We start from the raw sequence: 22,171 nt of genomic DNA on the forward strand, positions 1-22,171 counted from the left end.
TTGTACTTAAAGGTCATTTAAAGCTACAGATGAGGAACCATTGAATGCAGAACCCTGACTTACTCTAATGTGTACATTTTAGTTTCCTTTAAACCCCTACAAGTGCAACAAATGCTGCGTCTATAAACATCTGTAAGCATCTATGAAGCTGAACATCTGGTTTCAGGGGTAACAGAAAGTTCCTTGAGGCAGCCAGGACTCTCTAAAGTCCTGAATAGAACTAAGCAAATGATCTCTGGCAGCACAATACCGTTTTTAGTGCCAGTGCACTTCAGGAAAAAAACAGATTATAAACAAAGCGGAGGTTTAGGTTTCACTTTATTTGCAATGTTTACTTTTAGTCTGTTTGCTTCTTTAGATACTAGATGTTCTCCTAGCTTAAGAAAGAACAAACATTTGTTAAAAATGTGTAAAGTTAATTGTTGAGCCTTAAAGCAATAATATATTAGTATGGAGAGGAATTTGTGTGTTGTCTTTTAATACACAGCGATGTATATTCAAGGTTTTGCTGTCATTTTAGTGACTATTGCAACCAGAGGCATGCTGGGCAGGGGGGCATCTGCACCCCAGCCCAAGGTAGCCCACTGTGGGCTACCTTGGGCTGAGTCACTGGGCCACCTGTATTTTTTCCCTTTAAAATGTTCCTAATAGGCTGCTGAGTTGAGTCTTGCCCCCCAGTCTAACATTTGCCAGCCCTCCCCTGACTGCAACCCAATTATATGTTAAACGTGAAGGATTGAAAACTATTTTTATGCTTTTTTATGATATTTCTTACTGCAGTCTCCAGAACAGCATCGTTTACAAACTTTACAAAGCTTTTTCCTGCTTAATGCAGGACAAGATTTATGACAAAGTATCAAAGTATTTGACCAGGATTTGCAGTGGTTCGAGTTAAGATTTACATGTGGGATTATGATTCCGGTCTATAAATTCGAGACAAAAAAATAGAAGTCACCAATAACAATATACAGTTTATACATATATTACTATCACTTGTGCATTATTATTTGTTATGTCGTTATCGTTATTGTCATATTACGCAGTGCTGCACAAAGGATATGTGGATGCTCACATCAGTCCCTGCCCCATTACATTGATCAATTGAATACTTGATATTTGAGAATTGCTTAGAGTTTCATTCTTAATAGTGTTTATAACTCTAGCGTGAATGGATGCTGCCGTACATCTAAGTAAGAAAGTCTTTAGATCACCAACTATGGTTGGTGGTGGCCCTCTGATTTATTATATGCCTATATACTACTTTCTTTATGTCTAACTCTAGTTTTCTGCCCTGTTTAGAGAACATGACATTATACAACTCCACCAACAGCAGTGTTCTGTTTGGGAATGAGACAGACAAAGAGCAAATCATTGAGCTGAACGGTTGGCTGGTGTGTAAAGAACAAGATGAAATGTTAAATTTGGCGTTTACGGTGGGATCCTTCTTGCTCAGTGCCATCTCCCTGCCCCTGGGTATCATCATGGACAAGTATGGGCCACGCAAGCTGAGGCTAAGTGGAAGGTGTGTATCTTTTATCGCATTGTGTTTATGGTCATTGGGTTTATATGCCAAATAACACGTTTTTTTCCTCTACTCTGACTTACAGTGCCAGTTTTGGTGTTTCTTGTCTGTTGATTGCATATGGAGCAAGTAATCCCAACTGTAAGTAAGAGCCATCGAAGCCATATTATCGATCTCGTTACAAACTATACACTGTGTCAATGGAAAAACAATATTCTGCCATCCCATCAGTTTTATGATATAATATGTTCAGTTCTGCTGTCAAAAATGTTGTGGCGCAACTGTCCAGTGATTGGCCCACTATTGCAGGGTGTTCATATTAACATGGAGCCGCCATCACAGATCACACTCCTACAAATCCCTAAACATTCTACATACATATTGGGCCATATCCCTATCACCACCCGAGCGGCCATAGCCCGAAATTGGAAAAAACCCTTTGCTCCCAACCTTGCATAAAATAATATCTAACATCCAGTTTAGTTTTCATATGGAAACCTCAGGTACACCCTACTCAACCACAACTTCCTCTCCTATTATTAAATGGTCTCCTTGCCATGAATATGTAACTGATGGAGAGGACTCGCTATCACCTGACCCTAATATTGCTTCTGACCCCTTACCTTTTAGCCTAAATGAACCCCTACACACATAATAATACACAGGGCTTATATTTGTTACTGGTTTACTTGTTTATAATATCAAAATATGTATATTTCCCCCCCCCCCCATGCTTTTCCTCCCAACCTCCCCTTCTATCTTTCTATCCCCTATCCCCCTTACTTACTTTCTTTTATTATTTGTATTTTTATAAGAAAGGTTAAGCAGATATACGCCACTCTAGGTGAACCTGCAATTGTTGATGTGCAACGAAATGCTTGAAGTAATATATTTATGTGTTAATACTGTTGCATACATATGTATATGCTGTTTCACTTCAATAAAAAGAGATTATATAAAAAAAATATGTATATCTTGCTCAAATGTTACAATATGTCTACAATTTAGGGTTTGTCTCTCCTTGTTATTTTTTTACCCTTCCTTTCTATTTTTCTGTACCCCTAATTGTTGAATATTGTGTCAATAAAAATCATTGATGATAAAAAAAGAAAAGTGCTGTTGAGCCCACCAGCAGAGCCCTCTCCTCTAATCTTTCCATGGCCTATTGTACAGAAAGGCTTATAGAGCCTGTTTCACTTCTTTATAGACCAGTCCATTTAGCTTACATTTATGTACGAATGCAGTGCAACTCTAGTACCAAGGCGTTCATTTGCGTCTAAGTGAGACACATTATAAAACTGCAAAAAAGGCTTTTTTGGTCGGGTTATTCACAGTAATGTTTCATGACATATGTCAGGTACTGATATCAGACAGAAATCTCAGACCGTAATCATCTGTTTTTCTTCTTTGCCCATGACAGCTCTGTCTGTGCTGATTTTCGTAGCCTTGTGTCTGAACGGCTTTGGAGGGATGTGCATGACCTTCACTTCCCTTACAGTAAGTTATCTCTCCACGTATGCTAATAGCTGCTACTGTGTACAATGTGATTAACTATGGGCTGTCTGTGACACTGATAAGCAGATTGTACTGTGAGGCGAAGGCTGGGTACACACTACAGAAAATGTCTCCCGATGCGATATTGTTAGCGATTTTACCAACAACTGAAAGTCCCGATGAGCATGCAGATTTATGTGTACACACTTATACGATTTACCTTCAGATCTGTGCTCTTCATCTGTCATTATCATCGGCTGAAAGGATTGTGACTCTAACTCTATGGAGATCTGCCTACACTGCTTGTCATGAGTGCGTATACACTGTAGAATTTGCCAGACATTGTTCCATCGTTTATAGAGATTTTTAGTCAGTTTATAAAAGCAATACGATGTGCATTGGTAGGATAAAACATGATTGTGGAGCGTACACACTAATGCAATATCGGACTTAACAGCTGTTTATCGTGTGATTAGAAAGATAATCGAGTGAAAAACCTGTAGTGTGTAACCAGCCTAATGCATAAATCTATGATAAGTCAGGTAAAGGTGTCCACCCACACTGTGATGCGTTCAAACAACATAATAATGGTTCTGTGGCCAATTTTGTCAAACACTTGGATGACTAAATATTGACAGGCCTGTTCATTCATTGGGCAGGCTAAAGAAATAGATCAGAATGGCACAACGTTTCCTGTGGCTTGATGATTGCATATGTGGTCATCAGGTGAGAGGAACGTACTGCCTGGCCCTAGAAAAACCCTATCCAACTCAATCGAGTTTTTCTTGTGTCAGGGGATCGTTCTAGACCCACATTTGTGGGGATTTCTAGACATCCTTGTCTAAAGCAACTGCAGAAATGCTTATTCATCCATCCACATACATGCAGGAAATCGAGTGATGACATAATGGCTATTTATAACCTGATACCAGCTTGATGGGCCTAAAACACTGTTTGATCAGCTGCAAGCATGAGCTAGGGCTGCAGAACCAACAAGTCTTGTTGCTTAGGGATGACAGTAGGTAAAGCACACACACTGCCATAATGTGTCTTCTGTGTCATTGCCCTAATTAACAAATGGGTTAGCTCATGTGTATGATCCCTCTTTGCTTTTCAGTGCCCAGTGTTTTCTTTATATAGTAAGTGTTTGTTTGTGTAACACTTACAATAATCCCTTTAGGGCACTGATTGCCAATTCTTTAGATTTGTATCACTTATGTTTTCATTTCTGAATTGGATCCGAATTTGCTGTAATTGCAATCGCTTAACAGTGATGAATTCCATTTGATTTACTAGTCAAGCATGAGAAATGTATTTCTTCAATCCAAAAGGACATTGTACATTTTTACATTTCAGTTTAACATTTCTGTTTGTACACCATATACCCCATTCACACTGTCTAAAAATCCTGGGTTTTTGCAGGGGCGAGCTCTGACGACCCAGGTCAAGGCTCAGTGTGAAAGGGGATCAGTGCAAAATCTTGGTTTGATGATCCGTGAAATAGACCCAAGACTTTTGCAGCATTATTCCTGTGTCTGTCCCGGGTTGCCTTTAGTGTGAACGGTGCGACCCGGGCAGAGCTGGAGTAAGGCTCTGGGGGGCCTGGGGCACTTAAGCTGGGGGGGCCCTTATGATGTTATATGGTTTTCATGTTAGACAAATACACAGGCAATACTGTTTGCACTACTGTTAGATGCACACAGTTATACCTTCACAAGCAGTACGATGTAAAGCGGGACATACCTCCCAACTGTCCTTGCAGTTGAACAAAATCCTGACTAAGTGAGACAGTCACCCAAATTCAGGACTGTCCCACCAGATTCAGGACAGTTGACAGATTGTCCTGCTCTCTCCTACCTGTTCTTGTTACTTCACCAACTGTGGCTGCTGGTGTCTTTAGTTGCTGCTTGTCTTGATCCTGGAATGTTGGGGGACCTATTTGGAAAAAAAATATGTACATTTAATTTAGAAAACTTCAACCACCCCCAGCGTTAAATCAATAGCATCCACATTTAATAATGAGGCCCCAACATTAAAATCTATTAAAGTATTCATATTTGATAAATAGATCTTTTCTCTCCAACCAGCCGTGACATTAAATTAATAGCATACACAATTAATTAATAGACCTATTTCACTCCACCCAGCCCCAGCATTAAATTAATAGTAGTCCCAATTAATAAATTAACCTATTTCCTTCCCTCCAAACAGCCCCAGCAATAAATTAATAACATTATGTTTAATAAATATAACCATTTCCCACAACCATCCCCAGCATTAAATAATTCATATTCACATTTAATAAATAGCCCTCCTTCTCCCCAAACTTAGTCCCACCCACAGTCCCCCATTAAATTAATAGGTCACCTCTCGTTACATTAAGAAAAACCCCACTCCCCTTCCCTCATTATATTAAGAACCCCCCTTCCCTCATTAATTTTAAACAACCCCTTCTTCCCTCATTACAGTAAGACAAACCCCGCTACCCTCATTACAGTAAGACAAATCTCCCACTTCCCTCATTAGATTCAGACTCTTCCCTCATTACTTTAAAAAATAACCCCTTCTTCCATCATCACAGTAAGACAAAACTCCCCTCCCCTCATTACAGTAAGACAAATCACCTCTACCCCCCCTTGCTTCATTATATTAATACAATTGCACCCCATCCCTCCCTTATTACATTAAGAAGATAACCTCCCCCCCCCCTCACCTCACACACTTACCTGCATTCAGCAGTGCTGTGTAGGAGCCTCCTCTGTCTCTCTGGAAGCTGCATGCATGGGTCGGCAACCGGTCATGTGATGCATCCCATGTGACTTGTCAGAGGAAGGCCAGAGAGAACGAACCCAGAGACACACAAGGAAGACAGGGAGGACTGACACAGACACAGCATGTAGAGCAGGGACACAGACACATACATACATGAAGAGCAGGAAGGAGACGAACAAACACACATAAGATAAGAGGGAGGGGGGACGAATCAGCTGCATGTCTTTTTTTTTTTTCAATTGAAAAACTGCAGCTGCCCTCGGTCGGGGGGGCCCAGCGTACAGGATATCCAGAGGATGCCCTGACATCTACCAGTGGTATGGCGTACAGGATATCCAGAGGATGCCCTGACATCTACTAGTGGTATGGTGTACAGGATATCCAGGGGATGCCCTGACATCTACCAGTGGTATGGTGTACAGGATATCCAGGGGATGCCCTGACATCTACCAGTGCTATGGCATACAAGATATCCAGAGGAAGCTCTGACATCTACCAGTGGTATGGCATACAGGGGATACCCTGACATCTACCAGGGGTATGGGGTACAGGATATCCATCGGATGCCCTGTTATCTACCAGTGGCATGGTGTACAAAATATCCAGGGGATGCCCTGTTATCTACCAGTGGTATGGGGTACAGGATATCCAGGGGATGCCCTGTTATCTACCAGTGGTATGGGGTACAGGATATCCAGGGGATGCCCCTGACATCCACCAGGCACCTGCCTTTGCTAACCTCAGTCCTGCACAGTCCCACTGGCAGCATGTTGTCCACCTTACTATCTGACAAAAGACCAGGTCAGCTGGTAATAGGAGAGTGGATGTCACTGAACTCTTATTGCCCCTGCAGACCTGAACTTCTTCAGACTGGAAACGTGTTGTTTACAGCCAGTGACAGATCCAAGGTAAATGACCTTTGTAGACTGAGTTGTATTAAGGATATTCCACCTGAAATTACATTTTCAGCTTTTTGTAAAATGATCCAGTAAAAAGATATGTGTGAAAAAGTAAGTAAAGTGAGAGTTTCTACATGTACTTGTATTTTTACTAGACCTGTATTGTTATCTGGACATTTAAGGCAAGTTCCCGCCATGTGTTTTCTTGCATGTTCAAACCAGGAGGTGTCTGCTAGGTAGTAACACGTTGCATGTTTCTGTTAGAGAGGAGAGTGTGATAATAAGTGATCATCTATAATATAAATGTCTAGTGGCGTGTGTTAGTCTGTCTGTGTGTGTGTGGGAAATATAAAATCAAGCTGCAGCGCCACCTGCTGGGCGGAGTTATACACTGACCTACTAAATTCTTAGTGTGTGTGGGAAAAAAAATTCAGAAAGGGATGAAATTTGGTATACTAAGATGTTTTTAATTTGTTAATTTAATTTGTTAATTGTTAAAAGTGTTTATAAAGATTTTAAAAAAATATATATATATATTTCTTGAAGGAGAAGTGACAGTTGGGAGTGGTTGGTGGTTGCCGGGGGTGACAGTGTGGAGTGGTTGGTGGTTGCCGGGGGTGACAGTGGGGAGTGGTTGGTGGTTGAGGCCTGGGCTATGGCCCAAATGCATGACAAGAACCTTAAGTAGCTTGGTTTGACTAGAATACATGAGTATCATGCACGGGTTAACTTGTTTAAATATATATTGATAAGTGCCTGGAGCTACTACCTCCAGGCTCTTCAGCCTACAAAGCAGACACTTCTTATTTTGTTTTCTTTTTGTTTATTTAACATATTTATTCAGTTACAATAACACAAACACTAGATATCCAGTTATGTATAATAGAACATATAATCATATTCACAACAACAGCAAAACCACTGTAATATTCTGTATGATCATATGTCCATAAAATATTATAGGACAAAGTAATGCTGGACATGTGTGGCCATATCTGATAGGATAAGGCAGGTCTCTAGTAGCGCGGTCATCGTTCAACAGAATGTAGCCTCTGGATCAGCAGGTTCTCTGGGTCCATGTATACTGCAATGTGGTGCATAATCGTCTATATGGCTCTTAAAGTATCAGCATGTGTGGTCAGCTTTCAGCTAATGCCGAACACATACTGTAGTCTTAGTAACTCAGCGCTTATCAATATTTGCCTGCATTGTAACTGGACGTTTCTATCACATTAGAAGGATGGATGTAGATAAAAGGAGAACAGAGCAGGCTAAAGCGCTAGTAACTCACTTGTGTCTGCAACACGTGCAATGCCATATCTGTATCATAAGATCCATAAGTGTACAGTGTTTCTTCCCTTCCAGCCAGTGAAATAACATGGATCAATAAGCACTACTTAAAATAAGCTGGAAAATAGCTGCTAAGTTAATGGGTTCAGTCATCGTTAACCCAATGTTCTCATTATGTGCGTCTTGTCAGAATAGAACTGGTTACTCTGATGTGCTTCAGTATCAGACATCATAAAATTACACTGTGGCTGTTCTTGTGGCAGCAGCTGGCATCGTGACATATACAATGTCTGTCCTTGTGGCAGCAGCTGGCATCGTGGCATGTACAGTGTCTGTCCTTGTGGCAGCAGCTGGCATCGTGGCATGTACAGTGTCTGTCCTTGTGGCAGCAGCTGGCATCGTGGCATGTACAGTGTCTGTCCTTGTGGCAGCAGCTGGCATCGTGACATGTACAATGTCTGTCCTTGTGGCAGCAGCTGGCATTGTGACATGACCAGTGTCTGTCCTTGTGGCAGCAGCTGGCATCGTGGCATGTACAGTGTCTATCCTTGTGGCAGCAGCTGGCATCGTGACATGTACAATGTCTGTCCTTGTGGCAGCAGCTGGCATTGTGACATGACCAGTGTCTGTCCTTGTGGCAGCAGCTGGCATCGTGACATATACAATGTCTGTCCTTGTGGCAGCAGCTGGCATCGTGGCATGTACAGTGTCTGTCCTTGTGGCAGCAGCTGGCATCGTGGCATGTACAGTGTCTGTCCTTGTGGCAGCAGCTGGCATCGTGACATGTACAATGTCTGTCCTTGTGGCAGCAGCTGGCATTGTGACATGACCAGTGTCTGTCCTTGTGGCAGCAGCTGGCATCGTGGCATGTACAGTGTCTGTCCTTGTGGCAGCAGCTGGCATCGTGGCATGTACAGTGTCTGTCCTTGTGGCAGCAGCTGGCATCGTGACATGTACAATGTCTGTCCTTGTGGCAGCAGCTGGCATTGTGACATGACCAGTGTCTGTCCTTGTGGCAGCAGCTGGCATCGTGACATGTACAATGTCTGTCCTTGTGGCAGCAGCTGGCATCGTGACATGTACAATGTCTGTCCTTGTGGAAGCAGCTGGCATCGTGGCATGACCAGTGTCTGTCCTTGTGACAGCAGCTGGCATCGTGACATGTACAATGTCTGTCCTTGTGGCAGCAGCTGGCATCGTGGCATGTACAGTGTCTGTCCTTGTGGCAGCAGCTGGCATTGTGACATGACCAGTGTCTGTCCTTGTGGCAGCAGCTGGCATCGTGACATGACCAGTGCCTGTCCTTGTGGCAGCAGCTGGCATCGTAACAGGTACAATGTCTGTCCTTGTGGCAGCAGCTGGCATCGTGACATGTACAATGTCTGTCCTTGTGGCAGCAGCTGGCATCGTGACATGTACAGTGTCTGTCATTGTGGAAGCAGCTGGCATCGTGACATGTACAGTGTCTGTCCTTGTGGCAGCAGCTGGCATCGTGACATGTACAATGTCTGTCCTTGTGGCAGCAGCTGGCATCGTGACATGTACAGTGTCTGTCCTGGCTTCATACTGTGGTGTCACAAGTGAAAGGGGCATCAACACCTGCACCCTGGCTATGTCCATGTTACTGCCAGCAGTGATAGCATCTAATGCTGACAGGAATTTCCTAGCCATAGCTGTTGGTGACACGCAGAGCCTGATTAAAGACCCCCATGGTTTCCTAGGCAAGATACTGGATTCACCCCTCTGTTTTTCATAAAAACACACATAAACAGGGATTAGAGTAGGTTTGGTCCCTCAGTGCCCACTGGGCCCTAGGCAGGACCCTAGGTTTCCTAATGGTTGATGCGGCTCTGGCGACATGCCCACTACTTATTGAGAACTGACGTCCTTACCAGGTTGTTACTACAACTCCTGTGCCACTGCTAACATAACAAGTAAGTTGTCAGCTGATGCCCTAGAACAGAAGACATGAGTGACTGAGAAAGTGGTTATTTTCACAGAAGAACAAGGGTGACATTCTATACATGGAACAGTAAACCAAGGTGAATGGAGTGAGTGGAAAAAAATAACATTTTCTTTTGCGTCCTGTAAATTTTCTGTTAGCATTACATAAACACTTGTTTTTCAAACATCCAGTACCATAAGACCTGTGATAGAGGACGCAAGGGAGACATCCATATTAATTTCCTGAACTCTTAATATCAAAACAGAGAACAATATTAGTTCTCAAGTAAATTGTTGGTCACAGACAGGAAGCTCAATCCCAATCTAAGTCTTGGCTAAGCTTAGATAGTAGCACACCGGACTCTGACCTGAAATACTGGTAGTATTTAAGGTAGTGCTTCTAAGACAAAGAAGTGCCTGACATTGCCCACTACCAATACAGATCATAGCTGCTCTATAATGAGGCTTTCTCACAACAAGCAGAACTGGATTTTATAGAATCCTTGGGCACCTGAATTTTAGGGGTGACCCCGTTTCATCATCTCACATTCTTTACTTGCCAGCATAAAAAAAATCAAATTATTATTTTTTTTTATTTCTTGGGCGCCATGGAGTTCTCTGATGATAGGTGGAAGAGGGTGGTAGAAGGAATGAGATTAACTGATAATACTGGTTACATGTTTCCCATTACAAGCAACTGAATCACAGGCTTTATTGAGGAGGATGTGATCGTTGTCATCAATGGAATGTGGTCCAACATGTGTAGATCATTGTGTGCTTAGGGAGCTAGTACTGTTTGCCTGCCATTAGTGGAGGGGGAGGAGGGGAGCTACTTGATGTTCTTGTTTATTACCAATAACTCAGAGAATGCTACCAACGACAGGGAGTGTTAATAAGTGTCTCCCAGCCAAGAGGAAGGAATAGTAGAACGCATTGGACAAGGCCATTGACTCCAGGCAGTTTGCAGAAGGAAACATTGTAAAGACCAGAATCTGACAGCTTTTTCCTGTAGCTTATTTGTCTGCTCTTTCTGAATGGAAAACTTCATTCTGGGTGTGAGAATGTGATGACATGGTTTGATCTGATGTGAAATGTTAGAAGCAGAGATATATGTGTAAGACTCTTATTTTTACAACTTCTTTAAAAAAACAAATAGCTAGATATTATTATTATATGCAGAATTTGGGGTTCTGTGACTATAGTGTATAGGGATCTTCCTTATATTAGACACAACTATTTGTTTAAACACACTGTATCACTTATAGACAGACACATAGTGGGACCCCGACCATTAGGCCCTCCTTAAGAACACTCATCTGGCTACTTTTTCCACGTGGGAACAAGTGCCATGCCAAGCAATACACTCTTCCCCCTGCACTCTGGCAGTACACAAGTCTAGGGATGGTGTTTATAAAGAGAAATACAACGTACCCTAACACTTTAGTTAATCTGCAACGTGTTAGCACAACACTTTGTTGCTGGCTGTTCCCCAAGATGGGCATTTTACAACACTGCAGTTTTGTGACCGGTAGAACTAGATCGCAGTATGTCATTTATTTCATCATTGTGAACACTGACTGCTGATCAGTCTGCACATTCATTTGCTTACATTAAACGCCAGTTACCTTTTAGTTGTAAAACTGGTGGTGGTGTTTTAATCTGCCTGTGTTAGGCATAGACAGGTGCAGTGTGTTATTGATTTGTTCCTGTCCTTAGTCACAATGAAAGAATTCCTCTAGTGCTTTAAATAAACTAGGTGAGACATCAGTGCATTAGAGGATTACCAAAGAGGAGACTAGATGACAAGTTGTCCTGAGCTTATCCGCAGCCTCTCCCATCTCTGTCTCAGGTGTTCAGGCCATTGAGGCCCATGTATACTCAATCGTGCAAACACCACTTATTTTATTCTTGCTTCAAAACTATCCCATCCAGGGGTGTTTCATGAATGCAATGGGCATATGTGTAAGCCAAGAGGATGGCATTTTGTCCCTCTACCCATTGTAGATATGGCAGTAACCTCTTCTAATAAATGTACTGTCGCCAGGGTACACAAAAAATATACATCATGCATGGGTACATATTAACTCCAATAGGCATGTACTTTATGTATGTGCTATTCCAGTACAGCCCATACCTTAATACATGATCACATGTTATACAATTTCCTGCTCTCTTTTTTTCCCTTTCATTTTAAAATAACATTTACATGTAGTTAATTAAACCACACTTAATATATATTTCCCATTCACATGTAGCAAACAGAGTTGTTCCCTTACTTGGGACCCACCTTAGTGTAAGTCGGGACTTTTTGGAGAACTCAGTCCATCCAGTCCTCTTTTTTTAGGATGATATTGAAGACAACTGGATGGATTAATATACTATTGTGTAAGGTGCAGCAAAAATGAGCCCATCTCAAGCTATTTGTAATATGGAGGGGGGCTGGTCATATTACAGATGTCAACAGCACAGGAATTGACACCTGTTTTTGGGCTAAAATTGGACATGTCAGAAGGAATGACATCAATGCATTATGCCTCTTTAATGATTTGTATTTTGTTTTTGCTTGTTCTGTATTTTGCCTCTTTGTCTTTGCACTGTCCCTTATTTCCCCACTGTACGGCGCTGCAAAATCTTGTGGCACCCTATAAATTAACACAACTAATAATAGTGTCATATGTGTCTTGTGCTCAAAAAGAGCTTGTATTTAAAAATGCTTAAAGTCTTCTTGCATTGACAGGAAATAATAGCAGTGTATCTCATTATAACATTGCAGGCTCATGCTGTGCAGTTTACATGAGAACAATGCCCAAACAATAAGCGTCTGTCATAAAGACCGTACTGTAGATCCATGCTGTCAAATAGAAACTGATAACATCTTTTAATTTCCGTTATGGCTCAAACCTCAGATATAATCCTATAATTCTTTAGCTGTGTGAAGCCATTGTGTGCTGTCCCTTGTGAATATATGAACGTGCTAATTCCATCAGTGAACTCTTCTGTCTCACTTCTTTATTACAGCTTCCCAATATGTTTGGTGACCTGCGCTCAACTTTCATTGCTCTGATGATCGGTTCTTATGCTTCATCCGCTGTCACATTCCCCTTCATCAAGGTTAGTACTTATCCTCTCATTACAGCGTGGTGCGACCTGCTAAGGACCTAGGACTTCTAAATGTCATGTTGGCAAGAAGATAAGAGAGAAGGTCTTGCTAACTGTTAGATTTAAACAAACATTACTGCTATAAAGTCGCTGGCCATGTAGCTTATTTCTTTGCTAGTAAGTTTGTTACTGTAAAACGTGTCATTTGTGTTGCTGACACAACATTAGCCATGTTGCCAAGGCCTAAGGGGTTGCCATTCATCTATTCTGTAACTCAGGTTGCTTTTTATTTTGTTTGGAGGATACCAGCCAAACTGTGTTTACTTTGAAGATCTATCTCTCTAGTTACCTGTGGACAGTTCTTGAATAGTGAGCTGGTGAATGCTTGTTTATTTCCCATAATGTCATCAGTATACATGGGCAGCACGGTGGCGTAGTGGTTAGCACTTCTGCCTTACATCACCGGGGTCATGAGTTCAATTCGACCATGGCCTTATCTGTGTGGAGTTTGTATGTTCTCCCCGTGTTTGCGTGGGTTTGCTCCGGGTGCTCCGGTTTCCTCCCGCACTCCAAAAATATACTTGTAGGTTAATTGGTTGCTAACAAATTGACCCTAGTCTGTCTGTCTGTCTATGTGTGTTTGTTAGGGAATTTAGACTGTAAGCTCCAATGGGGCAGGGACTGATCTGAGTTTGTTTCTCTGTAGAGCGCTGCGGAATTAGTGGCGCTATATAAATAAATGATGATGATGATATACAACCTTAGATTTAGGCATGTTAGCAGCTTTAAGGGCTAAACATGATGGACCAATCAAAATAATATGTTCTTCTCTTATGTGTTCTACAGAGGAGTAACTCGTAACATTCACAAATTACGTGTTATTCAACTCTGAATCACATGATCTAGATAAGGCTCCTCAATCTTACATACATCCTTCTGACCTCTCTATCACTGTTGACAACACCTCTATCTCCCCCGTCCCCCAACTTCGCTGCCTCGGGGTCATCCTCGACTCCTCTCGACTCCCCACATTCTCTCTCTTGCTAAATCCTGCCGCTTCCAGCTGCGCAACATCTCTCGCATCCGGCCCTTCCTCTCCCCAAGATGCCACTAAATGTCTTATTCACTCTCTGATCATCTCCCGCTTGGACTACTGCAACCTCCTACTTACTGGTCTCCCCCACTCTCACCTCGCTCCCCTTCGATCTGTAGTTAACGCTGCCGCTAGGCTTATCTTCCTTTCTCGCCGCTCCTCTTCTGTCTCCCCCCTCTACCAATCCCTTCACTGGCTCCCCCTACCCTACAGAATCCTGTTCAAGCTCCTTACTCTCACATACAAGGCCCTCGCCAACTCCACTGCACCCTACATCTCCTCCCTCCTCTCTATTCATGCTCCATCCCGCCCTCTCCGATCGGCCAATGACCGTCGCCTCTCTTCCCCCCTGATCACCTCCTCCCACGCACGTATCCAAGACTTCGCCCGGGCTGCCCCCCTCCACTGGAACAAGCTCCCTCCCTCCATCAGAACTTCCCCTAATCTGTCCAGTTTCAAACGGTATTTAAAAACCCACCTTTTTCTTAAAGCTTTCCAGTCTCCCACTTAACTTCCTACCTTTACTTCGGACTCTTCCCCTTCACTCCCCTTCCCCTATCCTTATCCTCCGCTCCTCCGTCTCTCCCTCTCTCCCCTATGTCTCTCTGTCAGTCTACCCCACCCCTTAGATTGTACGCTCCTTTGAGCAGGGCTTTCTCTCCTCCTGTCTTCACCACTTTTAACTCTGCTCGCCAGCTACCCAGCCTTCCTCCTCGAGGACCTTCTTCCCCCGTCCCCTCTCGCTCCCTCCTCTTCCTCCTGGGGGTCTCCCTCTCATCTGTGCCCTCCCTCCTAGGTGCCGTTGTTGGCTGACCTTCCCCTCCCCCGCCCCTCTAGCTGTGCCTTGAGCTTACTGAGTTACTGTGATTATTGTTTACTGTTCTGTGCTGTCTCTTCTCGTATTGTAATCTCGTCTGTCCCTGTACGGCGCCACGGACACCTAGTGGCGCCCTATGAATAAAAATTAATAATAATAATACAACAGGTACATATGTGTAAATGGTCACATGATGCTAGCAGTGGATGTTCTGGGCTGCAGGCCTCTGAACTAGATCTAAAACCTCTGTAGAAATATTAGAGTTTAAGTTTCCAGATTTTTGTGTACCTGTTAACTCTAAAACTAATAAAATGTTATCTGTTTTGTTCTACAGGTTATTTATGATCTGGGTGTGAGTTTTATCACTATCCTGATTGTCTGGGCTGCTTGTGCCGTACTCGTCTTTTTCAACTGTTTCTTCAACTGGCCCCTGGAGCCGTTCCCTGGACCAGAGGACATGGACTACACGTAAGGGCATCACATATATTTATACCGGCTTTCTGCTGTAATGTTAAGTCTGCACCATGTTCATCTAGTTTCCCTTGACTGTAGTGTGAAAATAAAGTTCAGCTGGCTGGGCTTTGACCACAAGATCACAGGGAAGCAGTTCTACAAACAAGTGACTACTGTGGGGCGAAGACTCAGTGTAGGAAGCTCCATGAAAAACCCCAAAGAGCTGGCAGCACTGCAGGAAGGGAATAAGCTGTGCCTGTCTACAGTAGATCTGGAGGTGAAATGCCAAGCTGACAATGCAGGTACATCTCTTGGCCTACATTATATATGTATAATCACCTCAGCCAAAATACAAAGGTTACACTGCAGAAAGGTTTGTCTAGGAAAAGCACCTATTATGTTTTCCAGCAAAATATCACACTTTCCATTAAACCTTTACTGCTGGGCACACAGAACATAATGCACGTTCTGTCATCTCTTCTGAGTTTATTATCTATGGTTAGAAATGGGCTTTTCTGCTTGGAATGATCTCAGCTTCCTGCAATAATCAATTCACTAATTTCCTGTCCTGATGTTTCTTGCTCAGTGCACGAAGATATAAATTAATTGGATTTTTACAAACATAGGGCTTGATGTACGGACATAGATAGAGCCCATGAGTCCCTGTCTTTCTCTGTATTCAGAGCAAAGCGGTGTTATATGTAAGAATCTCTGCCGTATAATTGCAGGGCCAACCCTCTCCAGCTCTGTATACAGAGAGGCAGAAGCTGTGCTCATGACGCATTGCAATGAGATTTATCATGCATGCTGTAGCTGTGTCTGACCACAATGGGCGCTGTCCCTGGCAGATGGCCGCACAGAGTGGAGGCAAATGTGGATGAAACAGTGGAAATGCAACAGACTCATCTCCATATTTACTTTAGTACATAGAACCATAAAATTCTAATTAGTTCCCATTTGACATTATGTACTGTGCATTGCCCCAAATATTTTGACCCATTATTTACTTGTTTCTGCATTTCACTGTATGTTCTTCTGTAGTGTCACAAAATCACCATCTTTGCATGATAACAAAAGTGTGTAAATACATTACTCCTGCTCTCTGGCTCAGAGTTATCCAATCAGCAGCCTGTGAGCGAGTTGTTATCCCCTGTGCTGTTTTGTGACCCCAAGCTTCCCTATATAATGTCATACAACACAGAGCATCACATATACACTAATGTACTGCTGTCATATGATGGAATTATTGAGTAAGTGTTATGTTATCTGTGCCTTTGCAGCAACACCATCCTTCATGAAGAGCGTGTTCAGCCCCATCTTACTGCTCAGCCTTATTACGATGTGTGTTACCCAACTCCGTCTCATCTTCTACATGGGGGCCATGAACAACATCCTGGAATTCCTGGTGGATGGAAATTTGGAGACTGGTAAGTGGCTTGTTGCAGATAACTCTGCACTGTTATATACATTTCCTGCTGTGTGTACATGTGCAGTTGTCTCTCTCAATAAAGCTTGTTGATTATAAAGTCTGGTTTCAGGTATGTTTTGCCAATGTCAAGCCAGACCTGTGGCGGACATATATGGAAACCTGAGCACAGGGGAAAATGTGCTTTGACCCATAGCAGTCAGATTTACCTGACACTTTTCTAGTATAGTTTAGGCAATTCACGCAAATGTTCGATTGGCTGGTATGGATTGCATCCTGTGCACCAGATTTCATCAATGTCCATGTAGTCTTTCATATGTATCTGTAAACAGGCCTTGCCCACTTGTGTCACATGACTCATTCTATGACAGGGTGCAAAGCAATCATTGAAGATAAAACACACCTAGATATCAGGACTACCTTATCCTGTCAGCTTGCTCTGCCTGTGTTTGCTGTATGTTATTTGCTATTCATTTTACATAATAATATATGTATAATGTAGCTCTGTTTCAGCACTGATCACTACCTGTCCAGGTCTACATTATTCAGTGCTTTTCATTCACACCTTTGCCTTTATTAAATTAATTCTTATTGTGATATGGAGAGGCCATCTTGCCCAGTTCAAAACAGGAAGGAATCTTTATGATCTGATCCTTTTTATGCCCAAAGCTGCTTCATATAAAAGCTCATTTCAAGATATGATGGCTGTTTATTCCCTCTGTCAGTGTTGTCACTGCACATTCTAGAGCTAAGATTGCAATGTCTGTGAGTCTACAGCGCCCCCCAATGTCAAAACTATTTTTAGCATGTGCTGCTTACCTCAGTTACTCATCCCAGATTGCAAAATTGTTTGTGGCAGAAGTTCAATGTGCGTAATCCAGTTTAAACCTGCTCTATCAAGAAGGATGAAAACATGAGATGAAAGTCATGTTAGGAGACAGGCTCACTGGCATGTAAAAATACATGGATAGATTCGCAAATGAGGAAAACAACAGAGGATTTATATTAATACTCAGGATATCAACAGCAATTGTGCCACTAGGAAACCTCATCATATATTGCAAAATGTTATTTAATGAGGTGGATTAATGCCTATTGCATATATATAAATAACAGAATCTCAGCTATTTATTTTGTACAAGTAAAACATTTAATAAAGTCCACAGAACAGAGACATCTATTGTATTGCTGGTAAACTATCCTCCATTTGGGGCTTTGTTGTACCTATATAAAATATTGATTCTATCCAAAGTGCTCTGTAAACAGATCAGTCAGTTACTCACACATGTAATAAATACAATTCAGACATATATTAATGACTAGATGACAGAGATTGTAATCTAACTGAGGAACATATGAAAAGTTACAGAGCTAAGGTAGCCTATGTCTTTCCAGCTCCAAAACATCCTGGGACTTGTAGTTCCACAACAGCTACAGAGCCACAAACTGATCAAGCTCTGTTCTGGGCATAAACAGTGGAGACATTTAGACATAGGAAAGTCTTTATTGCAATGATAAGAGGTGCAAGGAGGATGTATATTCAGTAGGGCTGGGTCACAGAGGATAAAGATAAAAAAAAGAGCGGGGGATGTAGACACTAGGGTGTGTGAAGGAAAGAACATAAGTATATGTGGCTAGTCTAAGGGTACACATGGCGTCACTGGAACCATGGTAAATTTGTAGTACTTAGCAGATGTCCCTTTTCTGCATTTGTATCAGCAGTCTGGTTATTATTATCTTTTATTTATAAAGCGCCAACATATTACTCAGCGCTGTACATTGAGGGGATTGTCAGACATACAATTACATGATACAGAAGGTAAACATGACCCTGCACAAATAAGGTTACAATGTAAGAGATTTAGGAGTAAATTCACCTAAGCTTCTAAAACAGAAAAGTGGAGCTGTTGCCCATAGCAACCAATCAGATTCTAGCCGTCATTTATGTAGTGCATGCTAGAAAATAATAGATGACTAGAATCTGATTGGTTGCTATGGGCAACACCTCCACTTTTCTATTTTAGAAACATTAGTAAATCTAACCCTTTATTTGGTATTGGAGCCAGTAATATAAATATGCTGTTATTTTAGTGGCTGGTACTTGATCCAACAGCGACAGCATATCAGATCTCCAAGTACAGCTTCCATGATACTCAGCAATTTGCAGTGAATTTGGTTGCCCATGCCTAGTTTATTATGTCCATAATGACTACAGTTAATAGGCAGCTTATATTGCTCAATTCCCTATTATTAAATACCTGTCCCATGACTGTCTGAGTCTGCAGCACTTGTCTGTTTACCCACAACATGCCCCCACCCCCCACGCTCTGCAAATAGGTAGAGTGTTCACAATGCCTGCCATGTCCTTATTACTAGACGTGACACATGTATGTAGTGTGTACGCTGTAAAGTCAGTTCTCTGGGAGACTTACTATTAGGAATAGTTGGATATGTTTATGTTGTACCAGCACTGTACATAGAATATAGGTTAATAGTGAGTAAGGTCAACTAGGGATACAAGTACAAATGGCATGGATTAAAGTTTGTCCATGTAATTGGATTTTTCTTTGTATAATAACTTCCACATTTCAGTTACGTAGTCGTTCTGCTGATATTGGATATTTTTAGTATTTCACTTCCCGTCTCTGTACTAGTTGCTGACTCGGCAGAGCACACTCATCAGACATGAGACGTGCCTGTAAAGTGGAGGGTTCTGCTTGCTCTGGGAGGCTGGATCCAGTTTTTATTTCACCATTCAGTCATCCTCTGTACCAGTGTGACGCAGTTTCCCATATGTCTGTGCTAACTCTCTTCTTGTATTTCTCCCTCTGCTGTCACATGCTGCCTTACTTTCCACACACAGTGATGCACACGGGTAAGCTTTAAGAAGGATTGCTATGAAACCCAGACACAAGACCAACTGTCTAATACATTCTATTTCTACATATTTAAAGCGCCATTAAATAAATTCCCATTATATTTGTCTAATTGCGACAATCACTTAACAAGGATGCCCCCATTACCTCTACTGCTCTAAACAGTGTACGTAGCAGAAAGCTCACAGTGTTTTCTCAATTCACTTTTCTAGTCCTTGTTGTGGTCTCTTCAACACCACAATAGCTCCGTCCCACAGGCTACAATCTGGTCATTAAGCAAAACTACTAACCAGGAATTTGGTGATATTGTCTAATTTGCAGTGATCGAGCCGATTTCGGCTCCTGACCAAATGCATCACAGGTCAAAATATGTGGTTATACTTATGGTCAAAACAATAAATAGATCCAGTGAAGGGCTTCTATGTTTTGTCTGTTTCTCTGTTCTACCTCACTAAATCCACTGGTATCGGATAGTGTATAATGATTGTTCCTTTACTTAATGCAGGCTTTAAATAAAGGCTTTTCCACTTTTAGACAGCCCCCCTCTGTGTGTACAGCCCTTACCCCTGTTTTCCTGTAGCTTGTCTAATGCTACAGAGTTTGTATGCAGCTCTTGTGAATAAGACTGGATAACTTGAGTTCTTTTGACCTGCAGCTGCTGTCAAGCAGGTTATTATTATTATTATTATTATTACTATTTATAATTTTTTATAGGGCACACCCCTATTTGGTACATGGGGGATGAGCAGAACACACAGAGGGGTGTGGTTTTCCAAAAAGCAGACAACCCCTTAATACATGCTTACTGACTATTCAGTTTTGTGTTCTCATTGGTATGGACACTTAATATTCCACTGCACTTAGCACTCAAATGAATGCAAGCTAATTACACAAACATCATGGGCTAAATGTATCAATCTGCGGGTTTCTCAACACCCGCGTGTTCAGCCTCTTCCGCGAGTAAATTTCAAGCGGCGCTGCACTGTAAAGGGTTAACTTCTCTTTACAATGCAGCGCCGCTTGAAATTTAATCGCGGAAGAGGCTGAACACGCGGGTGTTGAAGAACCCGCAGATTGATACATTTACCCCCATATTTCTCTATTCCTGTTGTATTGTTTTTCTAAAACAATTCATACTTGCTTTACATTGTTGCTTGAAGTAATAATTATTAAGTTGTTATCAATGTTTGTAAACCTGTAGTTAATAGCACTGCTTGGTTTCTCTGCAGTCAGCCTCTATACATCCATCTTTGGAGTATTACAACTGCTGTGCCTCATGACAGCCCCTGTGATTGGATACATCATGGACTGGAGGCTCAAGGACTGTGATGATGGCAATGATGATGGGGACGAAAAGGACGCTGATCAGTATGTGTTCATTTCCCTAATATAACTTTAGGTCTGAAAGCACAGAATATGTCTATGCACATAGCATGAAGGTAGACTCAGTATGGATGTGTCTTCTGATTAGGTGAAACCGTCTGACCTGGAGTATTCAGCAGTGTATTACACTTGTTAACGGAGGCAGGGATTTATATCAAAGCAGCCAGAGGGGTCAGGGATTACCATGGCAGATACTGAAGTATTTCATACCTGTGATGATAGTCCCACTCTCACACTGGTTGCTGTCAGTCTCTGGGGCAGACGTTCCCACCTATAATTATTACTATAAACCTTTCTCTGCAAAAGAGAGGACCCGCAGCCTGAAGGACTATGCTGCAAGACCTCACCATATAGAATTATATAGAATTATTACAGGTGTGTTTTTGTCCAGACAAAAATCTATTTTTGCACTCGTATAATGTTTATCAATTATGTGTACACCACAAATAGACATTGCCCATTTGTCTCACATAACCCATTTTGTGAAGTTTCCATGACAGAATGCATAATTGGCACTTAAAAGACAACACCAGTAAACACAGGTTTTTTTTCACATGGGTGGCACAGTACATAGCTGGCCCTTATAGCACAATCTGGGGGAGGGCTCTGTGATTCCATTCTACCCCTTGTGTATGCACAGTAAAGAACCCGGTTTTGGAGATAGCTTCACTATTGTCTGACATAGGAAGAGAGGGGTTCTTTACTGTAAAGGTGCTTAAGCTGTGGAATTCCTTACTACAAGAGGTCAGGATTGCAAATTTCTTAACTGCTTTTAAAAAAGGATTGGATGTCTTTATTACAAAGTTCTAATCACTGGACACTAGGGGGATGATTAAGCTAAACTATTTATCCAGTTGCCATTTTGGGGATCAGGGAGGACTTTTTCTCCTTTGAGGCAAATTACCAGCTGTCACCTGCGGTTTTGATTTGCCTTTGTCTATATCAACACAATTAGAATTTATGAAAGACTAAACTTGATGAACCTGTGTCTTTTTTTCAACCTCTAGTATTAGAGTAGAATACATGCTGAGCACAATAGGAGATGTAGTTTAATGGAGCGCCATAAGGTTTACCAGTCATGATACAGGTATACATTTCTCTAT

The 22,171-nt window shown here is 42.0% G+C and overlaps 1 protein-coding gene across 1 annotated transcript in view; it reads left to right on the top strand.

Annotated features, from left to right (window-relative positions):
- Nucleotides 1-22,171, top strand: part of SLC43A2 (solute carrier family 43 member 2) — a 49,332-nt gene that overhangs the window by 21,539 nt on the left and 5,622 nt on the right. Inside the window, exons 3-10 of the mRNA XM_075196714.1 lie at nucleotides 1,300-1,522; nucleotides 1,608-1,663; nucleotides 2,943-3,019; nucleotides 12,940-13,032; nucleotides 15,265-15,398; nucleotides 15,483-15,685; nucleotides 16,664-16,810; nucleotides 20,915-21,053. Coding sequence (XP_075052815.1) covers nucleotides 1,300-1,522; nucleotides 1,608-1,663; nucleotides 2,943-3,019; nucleotides 12,940-13,032; nucleotides 15,265-15,398; nucleotides 15,483-15,685; nucleotides 16,664-16,810; nucleotides 20,915-21,053 — 1,072 coding nt within the window. The remainder of the gene's footprint in view (nucleotides 1-1,299; nucleotides 1,523-1,607; nucleotides 1,664-2,942; nucleotides 3,020-12,939; nucleotides 13,033-15,264; nucleotides 15,399-15,482; nucleotides 15,686-16,663; nucleotides 16,811-20,914; nucleotides 21,054-22,171) is intronic.

The sequence above is a fragment of the Mixophyes fleayi genome, chromosome 2 (assembly GCF_038048845.1).
Source record: "Mixophyes fleayi isolate aMixFle1 chromosome 2, aMixFle1.hap1, whole genome shotgun sequence".
Lineage (NCBI taxonomy): Eukaryota > Metazoa > Chordata > Amphibia > Anura > Limnodynastidae > Mixophyes > Mixophyes fleayi.